We start from the raw sequence: 13258 nt of genomic DNA on the forward strand, positions 1-13258 counted from the left end.
ACCAACACCGACGACACCCTCGCACCCGCCGAGCACCTGCACTTCCAGATCCACATCAACCCCAAGCCCACCCTGAGAGGCACGCTCATCTACAGACCCCCGGGACCACGAACACAATTCAGCGAAGACATCGTCGACTTCGTCAGCCCGCATGCCCTCCCCTCATCCTTCTCGGGGACCTCAACTTCCACCTGGAGAACACCAACGACCGCAACACCACCACCCTACTGGACAACCTCGCTAACCTCGGACTCAATCAACTGGTGACCACCCCCACCCACTACGCCGGACACACACTCGACCCCGTCTTCTCCTCCAGCAAGGACATCGCCTTCAGCCATGCCACAGGACTCCACTGGACGGACCACAGCTGCGTCCACTTCAGCTTCAAAAGGACCACGATCCACCACCAACAGCAACAGGTTGCATGCAGAAGCTGGAACAAGATCACAGCCGACCAGCTCGCAACTTCCCTGAGCAAGAACCCACCCACCAGCGCAACGAACCCCAGCCAAGCGGCCACCAACCTCACGAAGTGGATCAGCGACTGCGCAGACGACCTCGCCACCCTGAGGAACCCGCCTAGCAGACCCAGCAGCAAGAAAGCCCCATGGTTCACCGACGAACTCAAGAACTCGAAGAAGAACGGCAGAGCCCTTGAGAAAGCCTGGCACAGAGTCCCTACATTGGACAACATGACTGCCCTCAAGCTCGCCACCCGAAAACACCACCAACTGATCCACACCACCAAGAAAACTGCATTCAAGGAACGACTGGACAACAACGCACACAACAGCAAGGAACTCTTCATCATCGTTAAAGAGCTCTCCAACCCCAACGCCGGAAACAACGACATCACCCCCTCGCAAGACCTCTGCAACTCCCTCGCCTCCTACTTCCACAACAAGATCGCGGACATACACAACAGCTTCAGCACTCAACCGACGCACGCCACGTCCGAACCACCGCCCCCCACCACCACCATCCGCGCCTGGACCCCGATCAGCACCGAAGACACCGTCCGCACGATGAACTCCATCCACTCCGGATCTCCGACCGACCCTTGCCCTCACCACGTCTTCAACAAGGCCGACGCTGTCATCGCACCCCGCCTACGGGACATCATCAACACCTCCTTCAACACCGCTACCTTCCCTGAGAACTGGAGGCATGCCGAACTCAGCGCCCTACTAAAGAAGCCATCAGCCGACCCCACCGACCTCAAGAACTACCATCCCATCTCTCTGCTTCCGTTCCCCGCTAAAGTCATCGAGAAGACCGTCAACAAGCAGCTGGCCGCCTTCCTCGAGACGAACGGATCCCTCGGCCTCTCGCAGTCTGGCTTCCGGGCCAACCACAGCACCGAGACCGCCCTGATCGCAGCGATCGATGACATCCGAGCTCTGCTCGACAACGGAGAAACAGCGGCCCTCATCCTCCTAGACCTCTCCGCGGCCTTCAACACTGTCTGCCACCGTACCCTAGTACAGCGCCTCAGCAACGTCGGAATCCAGGAGAAGGCACTGGAGTGGACCATCTCCTTCCTCGCCGGAAGGACACAGAGAGTCCGCCTCCCCCCGTTCAGATCAGAAGGCACCGAAGTCATCTGCGGCGTTCCTCAAGGCTCCTCACTCAGCCCAACCCTCTTCAACGTCTACATGAGCCCCCTTGCAGCCATCGCACGCCAGCACAACCTCAACATCATCTCCTACGTCGACGACTCCCAGCTGATTCTCTCCCTCACCAACGACCCCGCTACCGCCAGAGCCAACCTACACGAAGGGATGAAAGAGGTAGCCGAATGGATGAAGAACAGCCGCCTGAAACTGAACTCGGACAAGACGGAAGTCCTCATCCTGGGATCCTCACCCTCTGCCTGGGACGACTCCTGGTGGCCCCCCGCCCTAGGCAGCGCACCCAAACCAACAGACCACACACGCAACCTGGGCTGCATCCTGGACTCCTCCCTCTCCATGACCAGACAAGTCAACGCCGTCTCCTCGTCGTGCTTCAACATCCTTCGCATGCTACGCAAGATCTTCCGTTGGATCCCCACCGAGACCAGGAAGACGGTCACCCAGGCCCTCGTCACCAGCCGACTGGACTACGGCAACTCCCTCTATGCCGGAACCACCGCCAAACTCCAGAAGAGACTCCAGCGGACCCAGAACGCCTCAGCACGACTCATCCTGGACATCCCCCGTCGCAACCACATCTCTGGACACCTGAGAGACCTGCACTGGCTCCCAGTCAACAAGAGAATCACCTTCCGTCTCCTCACCCACGCACACAAAGCCCTGCACAACCAAGGCCCAGGATACCTCAACAGCCGCCTCAACTTCTACGCTCCCAAACGCCAGCTTCGTTCGACCGGCCACGCCCTCGCCGCCGTCCCCCGCATCCGAAGAGCCACCACAGGAGGAAGGTCCTTCTCCTACCTCGCCGCCAAGACCTGGAACTCCCTCCCGACCCACCTCCGCCTGACCCAGGACCACCTCGCCTTCAGGAAGCAGCTCAAGACCTGGCTGTTCGAGCAGTAGTGGACCCCCCCTCCCCAAGCGCCTTGAGACCCTCCGGGTGAGTAGCGCGCTATACAAATGCTTTGATTGATTGATTGATTGAATGGGGCATCCCGTTGGGGGAGCGCATGCACTGCATCTCCCTCTACGCGGATGACCTCCTCATTTATGTCAGGGACTTTGCCGTGGACCTTACCACCATCTGGACCACGCTCTCGGATTTCGAGAGGGCGGCGGGATTACGAGTGAATTGGGAGAAATCCTCTCTCTACCCCCTACACCCGAATACTCCACACAGGGAAATTCCTCTGGGAGATGCCTCATTGGCATGGACGGGGGATTCCCCGAGATATTTGGGAATCAGACTCTACCATGAGCCCCGGGACCTCTTGGAGGGCAATCATTACCGAGGCCTTTGGGGCCTTAAAGGCCAGATTGGTTTCTGGAGGACTCTGCCCCTGGCTCCCATTGGGAGGGTAGCCCTATCAAAAATGATCATGGAGCCTAGGCTCCTCTACTACTTTGCAAATATCCCAGTGGTTCCACCATGTTCCTTCTTTCAGGAGTTGAACTCATTGCTGGTCTCCCTGATCTGGAGGCGGGGCCGCTGCAGAGTGGCTCTGTCGGCCCTGCAACTGCCTCGCGATAGGGGAGGGATGGGCGCCCCCTCATTTGAAGCCTACAGTTTGGCGGCACAGTTGCAGTGGATGTCGCACTGGACCGCACAACGTAATCTGGGAAAAACTATGGCCCAAGGCGGGCAGCTAACGGTCCCGGAGTTGACCCAAATGCTACTCCCGGGCACAAAGCCGAACCCGGCGCATCCGCTGTTGGTTAAGGTGGCCAGGACCTGTACGATGCGGATTCACCGCATGTCCAAGGGGACGCCGGTGTACTCCCCATTGTTGCCTCTGGCATGGCTCCCAAAAGGGTCTGAGTTTTACACCACGAGGTACCTTAAGGTTTGGACCAATCACCAGCTCACAGAAACGGAGGCCCTATTTACCGACGGTCAGCTGGCCTCGTTCACGGACCTGACCGAGGAGAGAGGGCTACCGCCCGGCCAATTCCTGCTGCATCGGCAGCTAGTGGCGGACTGTGGGCGGACCTGGGACCTTAGGGACAGGGAACCTGTGACTCACCCGGTGGTACACGCACTACTTCATATGGGAGCGGGCAGACACCACATCACATGGATATACAAATCCATCTTTGAACTCACACAGGTATCGCTATCGAGATTGCGGCTCCGCTGGGAGGAGGATATAGGACGTAGCCTCCGCGACAGGGAGTGGTTGACGGCCCTAACACATCACAAAAAAGTGTCCCGCAACCAACGATTCAAGAATGTTCAGTTTAACATATTGCATCGCGCCTACCTCACACCGGCACGGCTTAAACGCTTTTACCTGACATCCCACTTTGAATGCTCCCGATGTAATACACCGGGTGCCCCATTCATACACATGTTTTGGACATGCTCCGGCCTACAAACTCTTTGGACGACGGTACACACTACACTGCAAACAGTCACCGGCCTCACGGTTTTCCATACGTGGGAAGCCTGCGCCCTGGGCATTTTTAAGCGCAACAAAAAAAAGAAAGTGGAGACCAAGTTTGCGCTCCTGGCAATATTGTTAGTGAAACGCAGCATAGCAATGCATTGGCGCGCGGCTGCGGGTCCCCCAGTGGCAGCTTGGTGGGGGGCGGTCAAGAAATGGGCCGCAGCCGAGGAAGACCTTATCCGCCAAGAGGAAGCCCGCGGCATACGTCGGTGTCCTATCTCCTTAGAATGGGCGACACTCCTACATGACTTTCAGCAAATACAAACTGCAGGTACTGACTCAGTGCAGGGCCCGCGAGCGACACCAGGCTCACACGCCCCCTCATCGGTCTATGAGCGCTCCTCCCCCCCCCCACCGACTCCCTCCTAGGCCGCCTTCTTGGTTCCGCGACATCGCTCGGCATGGAGCACGGCATCTGAAGTTTATAGATGTACACGGAGCATCACCACCCTGGCTCCTCTCCGGTACGACCCCAAAGCCCCACCCGCTCCTCCTCCCCTGACCCTGTACTCCCCTGGTTTTGAGTCTCATAGTTTAAATTAGAATCAGGATTAGCATTTCATGATGCCCAGTACCAGGGGCTTTGGACTAGAGACAGTCATAAGAGCCAGAGACCTACGGTGCTCATACCACCGCACGGCTTGTTCGTTACCTCTCGACATCTATGGCGGAAGCGGTAGGGAGGCTTCCTCTCCATCAATTACTGAGCCATTTCCTCGATGACATCCCTTACCACCGCTGGTCATCATAATAGAACGCATTGAATGTGAAATACAACAACTGAGTTTGCTTACTGTATGACATGTATGAAATGTGAAATCCAAAAAAAGGTTTAAATTCCTGAAGGTTAAGAGGTTTTTGAACACCTGCCCAACACTGAGGAAAATTAAATGGAAGAGTTAAATGAATTTGATGAGTGGGTTAGAAAGTTTGAAATCCATTATTTACCTAAGGTTACCACAATATTACAACAATATCATTTTGATAGGAGAACACAGCGACCACAGAAGTCATATGAGAGTTGCATTACAGATCTGCAGAAACTGGTTGCTTCTTATAAGTTTGAAGGGTCTATTGATGAACGCATCCATGACCAGTTCATGCTGGGGTGCAACATTGAAAAGGTCAGGGATGACCTATGATAGTAGGACGATCCCAAGTTTGATAAAGTTCTTTCAGTTGCGAAAAAATGAACATTCATTAGCTTGTCTCAATGTTATTAAGCAGAATACGGATAAAGGAGCAGAATCTCTAGAGAAGATACAAAGTGTGAGTAAGGAGAAGAAAAATATGTAGCACCTCACAGGTGGACAATTAAAGTTCGAGAGAAACTGTTTCCGTTGTGGTATGCAAGGACACCTTGCAAACGACAAAAACTATCCTGTCTTGAATGTCAAGTGTAGGGTGTGTTAGAAATGGGCATTTTACGAAATGCTGTAGAGCTCAAGAGAAGTCAAAAAGGGTAAACAATGTAGATGTGGTAGATGAGTATGAGGATGAGGAGTTGTGCTGTGGTGAGATCGTTTTGCAAGTTGATCGAAACAAGAGAGGTTCCATTGATAATGTTAATGGCTGTACAGTTAAAATGTTGTTTGACTCGGGTGCAAAGGTCTCTCTGATGCCTAGGAAATGTTATTTGGAAAAACTGGTGGATAAGGTGAATGAATATAAACCGGATATTCGGCTTCTAGCTTATGGGGGGCAGCCCATTAAGCTGGACGGGTGTTTTATGGGAGAAATTTAGCATGAGGGCAGATTTGCAGCAGGGAAAATTTGCATTTCACCCAAAAGGAGACATCAGCTGGTTCTAACAGACAGATCTGGGTGTGATATTGTATCCCAGTAGTGATCAGCCTATTATATTGAAGGAGATTGGGTCACAAAATGAAAACCTCACACTTAGTATGGATAAAAGCGTTCAAAGTGTGAGTGGTATGTGTGTGATGGAGAATTGAACAGACTGTTATGCTGTGAATTTTCTGGCATTTTTACAGAATAACTTGGATGTTTAACTAACGATTCACATAAAATTGTATTAAAAAACAATTTTACCCCCATCGTGAGTAAGGTGAGAGGTATCCCACTAGCTAAGAGACAAGCAATGATTAATATCATTAATAATCTCAAAAAAGAAGGGATTATAAAAGAAGTAGAAATGATGGAGTGGGTAGCTCCAGTTGTATTGGCACGTAAGGCATCAGGGGATTTTAGATTATGTGTGGCTTGAGAGGATTGAACAAGGCTGTTATAGATAGGATGCCTTGTGGCCTAATATCAGCTGCAGCTGTATTTCAAAAGGCTATGGAGAAGGTTTCGAAGGGTGTCGCTAATGTAACAATTTATCAGTATGATGTGTTAATCTAAGGGCATACGCAAGTAGAATATGATCGAGTATTAATAGCAGTATTGGAGAGTTTTAGAGAGAGGGGTCTTAGTTAAAGGAATAAAAGTGCAAAATTGGTTGTAAGGAAATTACTTATCTTGAACATATGTTGTCTGGAAAGGGAGTACAGCCGAATTAACCTTTGTCAGAAATCATTCATGATTTACCCATTCCTGAGAACAAAGAAGAGTTAATAAACTTTTTAGGGATGACTGAGTTTTACAATACGTTTATTCCCAGGTTTGCCAGTCATACAAATAAAGGATTCTAACAAAAAGTGTACAGTTCATGTAAACATCTGACTGCACAAGTGAATTTGAGCATATAAAGAATGCTTTATCTGTTGGCCCGTAATTACAGAATTGTGGCACTTTGGAAAAATCTGTTCTTTTAATTGATGTTCGCTCAAAAGGATCAGGTGCTGTATTGAAACAAGAGCATGGTAAAAATTAAAGAACAATTATGTTTCTCTCAAGGCAGTTAGTAGGACCAGGATCTAGGTAGCTGGTAACGGAAAGAGAAGCTCTATGCATTTATTGGGCCTCAAAAAAACGACAGAAATTTTTGCGGGGTACAGATTTTGTGGCAAACATAAAACCTTTGTAGGATGTTTTTGGGAAAAAAGAATTAGATGCAATTTCTAATAGAATATGTAGATGAGTCATAACATTGCAAGAGTATAATTTCAAAGTTGAATATATTCCGGGAGAAAAGAATTGTGTAGCAGATGGTCTTTCGCAGTTGCTTACGGATTCCCAGTATGAAAATCTAGAAAAGGATGTGTGGGATTTATATGACTACAATGTGTGTTAAGTCATGAATTGAACTGTAAGTGAGGAAAACTGGCGAATGTTAGTTAATGCTGATGAGTTTTTAAATGAAGTTATGAATTTAATTGAGAATGATTGGAAGTCAAAAAAGGAGTTGGTAAAGAAAGTCTGAAATACTGGAATATCAAAGAAGAATTATAGGTGCAGTATGGTTTGTTATGGAGATGTACCTATTCCCCCATGTATATTATAGACCATTCAATTCATCTGGCATATCAAGGGCACTTAGGCATTTGTAAAGACCAAAGAAAGGATTAGGTTATATTTTTGGTGGCCTGGTCTTGACATTAAAGTGTAGAGAAAGATTCGGGAATGTCCAGAATGTATGGCAAGTGATACAATATGTACGACAAGGATACAACCCATGAAGGTAAGGGATTATCCAAAAGGTGTGGCAAGAAGTCGTTTTACATATTTTGGAGTCTATACATTGCAGAGATGGCCAAAGCTGTTTTTTTCACGGTGGCCTGAGATACATTTTTCACAAAATATTGCAACTGGTAATGTATTAAGTTTCTTAAAAGAATTGTTTGTTAGAGAAGGGATTCCAAAATGCATACTTGCTGATAATGGTGTGCATCTAGTTTCCCATGAAATGGAGACATTTATGAAAGACGAATGAATAAGACACAAGAAATGGTCTCTTTATCATCCTGCTCCAAATGGTATTGTTGAGAAGTTTAATAAAGTAGTAAACAAATTCATTCAAATGGCCAAACAACAAGGGCAGAATTGGAAGAAAGTGATACAAGAAAGGGTGGAGGTATACAGCCTGACACCTCACTCGGTCACAGGGAGAGAACAGAGTGGGGAAAATAAAATAAAATGTAAGCATCCGTTGCAACCAACCTAGGTGAGTTTGGGTGATCTAGTGAGAGTAAAAAAAATAGTGCAGGTGGGAATTTCTTCAGACCCTTGAAAGTCATTAAAGTGTTCAGAAATGTCGTGAAGCTAGAATATATTTGAATATGAATTTAAGTAGAGTCTGTGTATGTTGCAGTGCTGGGAGTTCTCAGAAAAGGATATTTAAGTGTGTATGAGATGAAAAGTTTAGAGGAGATACTAAAAGTCAAAGAATGATACGGAAACCCAGGTACATGCAAGACTATGTGAAAAGGGTTTTTAGTATTTTGTTTCTTCAGATTGTTTGTTTATTGATGATGGGAAGATGTGTGGTATAGCTTAGGTTATATAGCTTTAAGTGTATCAGAACTATTAGATTATTTATGGTATCACAATGAACTTTAGAATGGGATGAGTCTAGAATGTGCATCCTGCAAAGGGGCAGTTGGAAGGGGTCATCTGAGGTGGATGGGACTTTCCTCTTTATATCATGTACCATACACATAAACCATATAAGTTTTATTTAAACAACTCAGTAGAGCGTGCCTTGCCACAAGTCTCTGCAGGATTTTTTTAAACCACGTTTTTCAGCAGAAGCATTTGAATTGAAAGAAAGCTAAAATTTATTTGAGGACTGACTGATTCATGCCAAATTAGCCAGTGAAAATGTATTTGCATGTGACTTCTGAATGATAAATGAGCTGGATGAATCTGCTAAGGTGAGCATGTAAGTGAGGAAGAAGTTGACAAAATGACAACCTGATACTTACAATAATAATAATAATGTAGGGAGCACTACCCCAATACAATTAAGGGACTTTCTTGTTTTATACCACTTTGTCAACAATCCTGAATCAAAACTCTGTGCTTTCAATAGTTGTGTTGTTCCATGCATACAAAAGTATACCTGAGAGGCAGTCAATGTCTCCAAGGTGTGCAGTCGCTGAAGGACACTCTGCATGTCTTCTTGTAACCGCATGAGTACCGCAGCAATTTGTTCATTCAAGTTGGTTTTCAGTTCTCTTTCAGAGCCCCAACGCTCACCATCGTCACCGCCGCTGCCTGAATGCCAACCTTGTGCACCACCACCGGGGGCCTGTAAACGGCTTCCTAAGCTCAGGAAACAAAACAGGAATTAGACAGCAACCTTGCCAGGATACAAGAATCAATGCCTTACTCCCCTCGGATTTAAAAACATTTTCAGATATTTTACTTCTTACTCTTTTAAATTGTCTTTAAAAATAGTAGTGAAAAGCAAAACAAAAAGTTACTTAACACCTACAATTTGCACAATTAAAAGTTTGAAAGCAGTCATCAAATAGGTGCAATTGTGATCCAACTTCATTCCGTAGTGCTTACAAACTCTACGAGGATTGGTAGCACGTTAATCTGCACAGTATATTAAAATCACCCATTATGCAAGAGAACAACAAGCAGCACTATGCAGGATCAACATAAGCTGCATGAAATACTGAAACACTATACTTTGATCCCAGAAGCAAGTGTATACATGATATCCTATGGCATACCTGGAAAAGTTAACATAGTGCTCTTAAAAACAAAACTATTAACTATCTCTCAGATCCGTGCTCATCCTATTCACTCAGTGGTTTCAGTGAAGGGCACATTGCTCATGATATATAGACTGCCACTCAACCCAACGTTATTCATGGAGGTTTTCCATTATGAGAATTTTGGCCAATGTGAAGTTACAGTTGGTTATATTAATGTTATGTTGCAAAGAATTTAATTCTATATTACCTAGATTGAAATATCTGCACTAAGGAGCAACGGCAGTTACGCTCATGATGTAAAGCCATCTGAACTAAATGTGCGTTGATGCAGATGTAAAACTGTTGTCAAATCAGAACTGTTTTGGAATAATATTGCCAGAAGGGTAATAATATAATGCGAACTTGAAAAGCAATAAAAATACATTTAAACAAAAGAACATGAGAATTTTGGCATGAGAAGATGATGTATTTGAACATTGATATTGATTTCTCTGGTATTTCTCCAACTTTCTGTTATATTGCCCACTCCTCATGATTTCTGCTTCCTTGTTTGGTTTTAACTTCACATTATCTCATGTAGCGCTCCAATTGCAGGCATTATTCATTTGAATCTCCAGTCCTTCATTTTTACGTTCAGCTAAAGAGAGTTTGTACTCTCTCTTTCCTCTTAAAAATCATACAATGAAGATACATTGATTTTATTCAATGTATGATTGGTTATTTGCAAGCAACGTCAGTACAATGCATGAAGTATGCAGTTTAGGTATTGCACTGCTTGTGTATGGTATTTTATCAAGCCATTAGTACAATATATATATTTTTAAGTAGTTGTCAGGAAGGGCTTAACATTTTTCCTGGAGCCAACTAAATCACAAAAAAAGCCTTGTGATAGCCAAGGCTATTCAAAAGGAAATAAACTGAGCACTAGCCACATCTTCCATTACTAAAACAGTCAACAGGTCTAAAGCAGTTTAATCACCTGGGTGCAAAGGTAATGATTTGTGGCCATTCAAATATTACCAAGGTTGGTCATAGGCAAGTCAGCCTTCTTGAGCCTATTGCTACAATGCTTCTCCTTCCCAAGTCACCTGCTCTGTACTAAGACTGCAACAGAGTGCTACCAGAGCACTCACATAGGAATGAGAATTTGTCTTGTTCGTTAAACACAGATGTTCCATGAAACAAATAAAGGCAATCATACATGCCGTTTAGCAAATTCGCATTCGCTAAGGCCAAAATTCTGCGAGTTTCGGCCTTTGCGAATGCGAATTTGCTTGATACATATGGCCCCAAATCTCCCAGTGCCTAAAATGAATGTGTGTCCGTCCTCATGTAACGTAACTGGTGCTATGTAAAGCGCTCTGATACCAGATTCGGTTCGGGTCTAGTCCGCGCTATATAAAACTCTGCAAAACAAAACAAAACAAACAAAGGCATGAATAGCAGAACTTTTTCTCAAACAATATTTAACATAGCAATTCTTATTTAATGTACTGCATTATAAATTAAGAGAATTGTTCCACAAGTGGCATTTGGCAGGAGTGAGTCAAGGCAGCTACAAAAATACTGCAGTATCCCTGAACAAATGTTATGTTCTGTACAATAAATTATAATACTTCTTACACTTAACTGCAGCTTGAGTACATACGTCACTTGAAGTTTTAATGCTGGAGCGCAATGGCCTTAGAAAAGATCAGTACTCTTGGTTACTTATTGTCCATGAAGAACTACATTCATGGCTTGTCTTGAGGATAGGGCAGAGAAAGAGGACTGGTAAAATAACCAGCTCCTCATTTATGGTAATTCAGAGGTCTCCGTTACTGAGGGGAAGACCATGCGGTAATAACGACTTTCTGTTTTCCTTTCAAGGAAAGCACTTTAAGTTGTCCATAGTTGTAGGAAAATAGTATTTGTCTTTATGGTTACCCCCACTTTTTGTCTGGTGCTATGCGGTTTCTGACTAGTCTGACTAGGATCCTACTAATCAGGACCCCAGTCTCTCTGCTTTCCTTCTTAAACCGTTATGGTAAGTACTTAGATACATCCCAGATTCGATACTGGGGTACCCTTATGAGTTTCTGGTATATTTTGCTAAGGTACCCAGGGCACAGGTACCGCTGGGGGCCCCCATAGGCTGAATCATGTATTATGCCACCAATGGGGGACCATTCAAACTGTCACTACGGGCCTGCCATTGCAGACTGTGTAATCTGGTGCTAACACCACTTACGACAGATATAGGTTCCCTATATCTAGGGTTACTGCACTTAAAACCTATAAGTCACCCCTACAGCAGGCCTTTTCAATTCTGAAGGCAGGGTGCTTGGTTCTAAGTGTAAGGGTGGCCCTGTATGAGCAGGACACCCCAATAGTGCCCTGTATGAGCAGGACACCCCAATAGTCTTTGGGGTTCATTCTTCCGGGTTGTCAGTGAGACAGCCATATAGCATATAGAGGGGCACAAAGTTATTACACGCTGACCATCTCGAAACTGGCTGTAATTAACCCTATCATGTTTGGTGTCAAACATGTTGGAATCATAACCCCGCACCGTAAACGGGTGTGGGAGGTATGATTCCAAGCAAAGTAAAGACCCTCCGTTAGGCCCTCAGTGCTACCGGCACCAGTCTTCTAGATCCGGATAGCACAACATGGCTACTGCCGACCAGAGACACGATTCTGCCCTCCTTCTGCTGAGCCAAGCTCGAGCAGGGGAAGGCAGAACAATAGGTATCCGGTCACAGGGAGGTGTGACCACCTCCCAGACAGGTTTTAGTGTAGTGGGGCCGGGTGGGAGCGCTTGCCAGCACCACTCAGTCTACTTGAAGGGCCATCCTTACATAGTCCAGTTCAAACCAGCTAAGGGAGCTGATGGCTCCTGTCTGGTGCAAAACTGGACAAAGGACATAGGAGTATACTCTCCACTGTCCAACCCCTAACCTGATTCGTTCCAACCCTTTCCTTAGGGTACTTAAGGGCTTACCTGAGCCCTTAGATTCGTCGTGGGACACGATACAATTCAGACACCACCTCATCTTCGATCGTCCGGGCACTCTGGACTTCGCTCTGGGCATCAAGGCTGCGACCGGGAAGACTCCTGCTGCTCCTGATCTCTTCACCCTGCTCATCTCCTGAAATGTCTGTGCCTGTGTTCTATACAGGGAACCTTCCAAGGCCTGTGGGCATCCAAGACACCGGAAGAAATCTCCCTTAAAGTGAAGCAGTCACTTCTCTTCATCTGCAGGTACCGCAACTAAGCTGACAGGTCTGCTGATCCTGAGCTCTCACGAACTCCGAGAGGCACAGCAACACAGGTGGCGATTCTTCACATCCATCAAGGCCTGCCCTGCCCTCTCACCAAGTTTGAGGCCAGTATCCCTCGTCGTACCCGCAGAAACCGAACCCCTGTGCACCGCTACGACTTGCAGTTGCAAAGACTCGTTGGCTTCCTTCCACCAAGATCTTCGGGGTCCAAGTAGCCCCAACCTCGAGCATCTCCAGTGACCAGAATTTTCGACCACACGCATCGCTTGCACTGTGGGCCTGCTTCTTCTGGTGAGCGACTAGGGGTCCTCTTGCGACTCCAGTGCTTCTGGCCTGCGGG

At 46.7% G+C, this 13258-nt stretch overlaps 1 protein-coding gene across 4 annotated transcripts in view; it reads right to left on the reverse strand.

Moving 5' to 3' along the window:
* The window catches only part of ACBD5 (acyl-CoA binding domain containing 5), a 427382-nt gene that overhangs the window by 85284 nt on the left and 328840 nt on the right, over positions 1–13258 (reverse strand). For all 4 annotated transcript variants that reach the window (XM_078663408.1, XM_078663406.1, XM_078663407.1 and 1 more), the window contains one exon: positions 9048–9250. In XM_078663408.1, the coding sequence (XP_078519534.1) occupies positions 9048–9250 (203 nt within the window). The remainder of the gene's footprint in view (positions 1–9047; positions 9251–13258) is intronic.

The sequence above is a fragment of the Lissotriton helveticus genome, chromosome 10 (genome assembly GCF_964261635.1).
Source record: "Lissotriton helveticus chromosome 10, aLisHel1.1, whole genome shotgun sequence".
In the NCBI taxonomy this organism is placed as follows: Eukaryota; Metazoa; Chordata; class Amphibia; order Caudata; family Salamandridae; genus Lissotriton; species Lissotriton helveticus.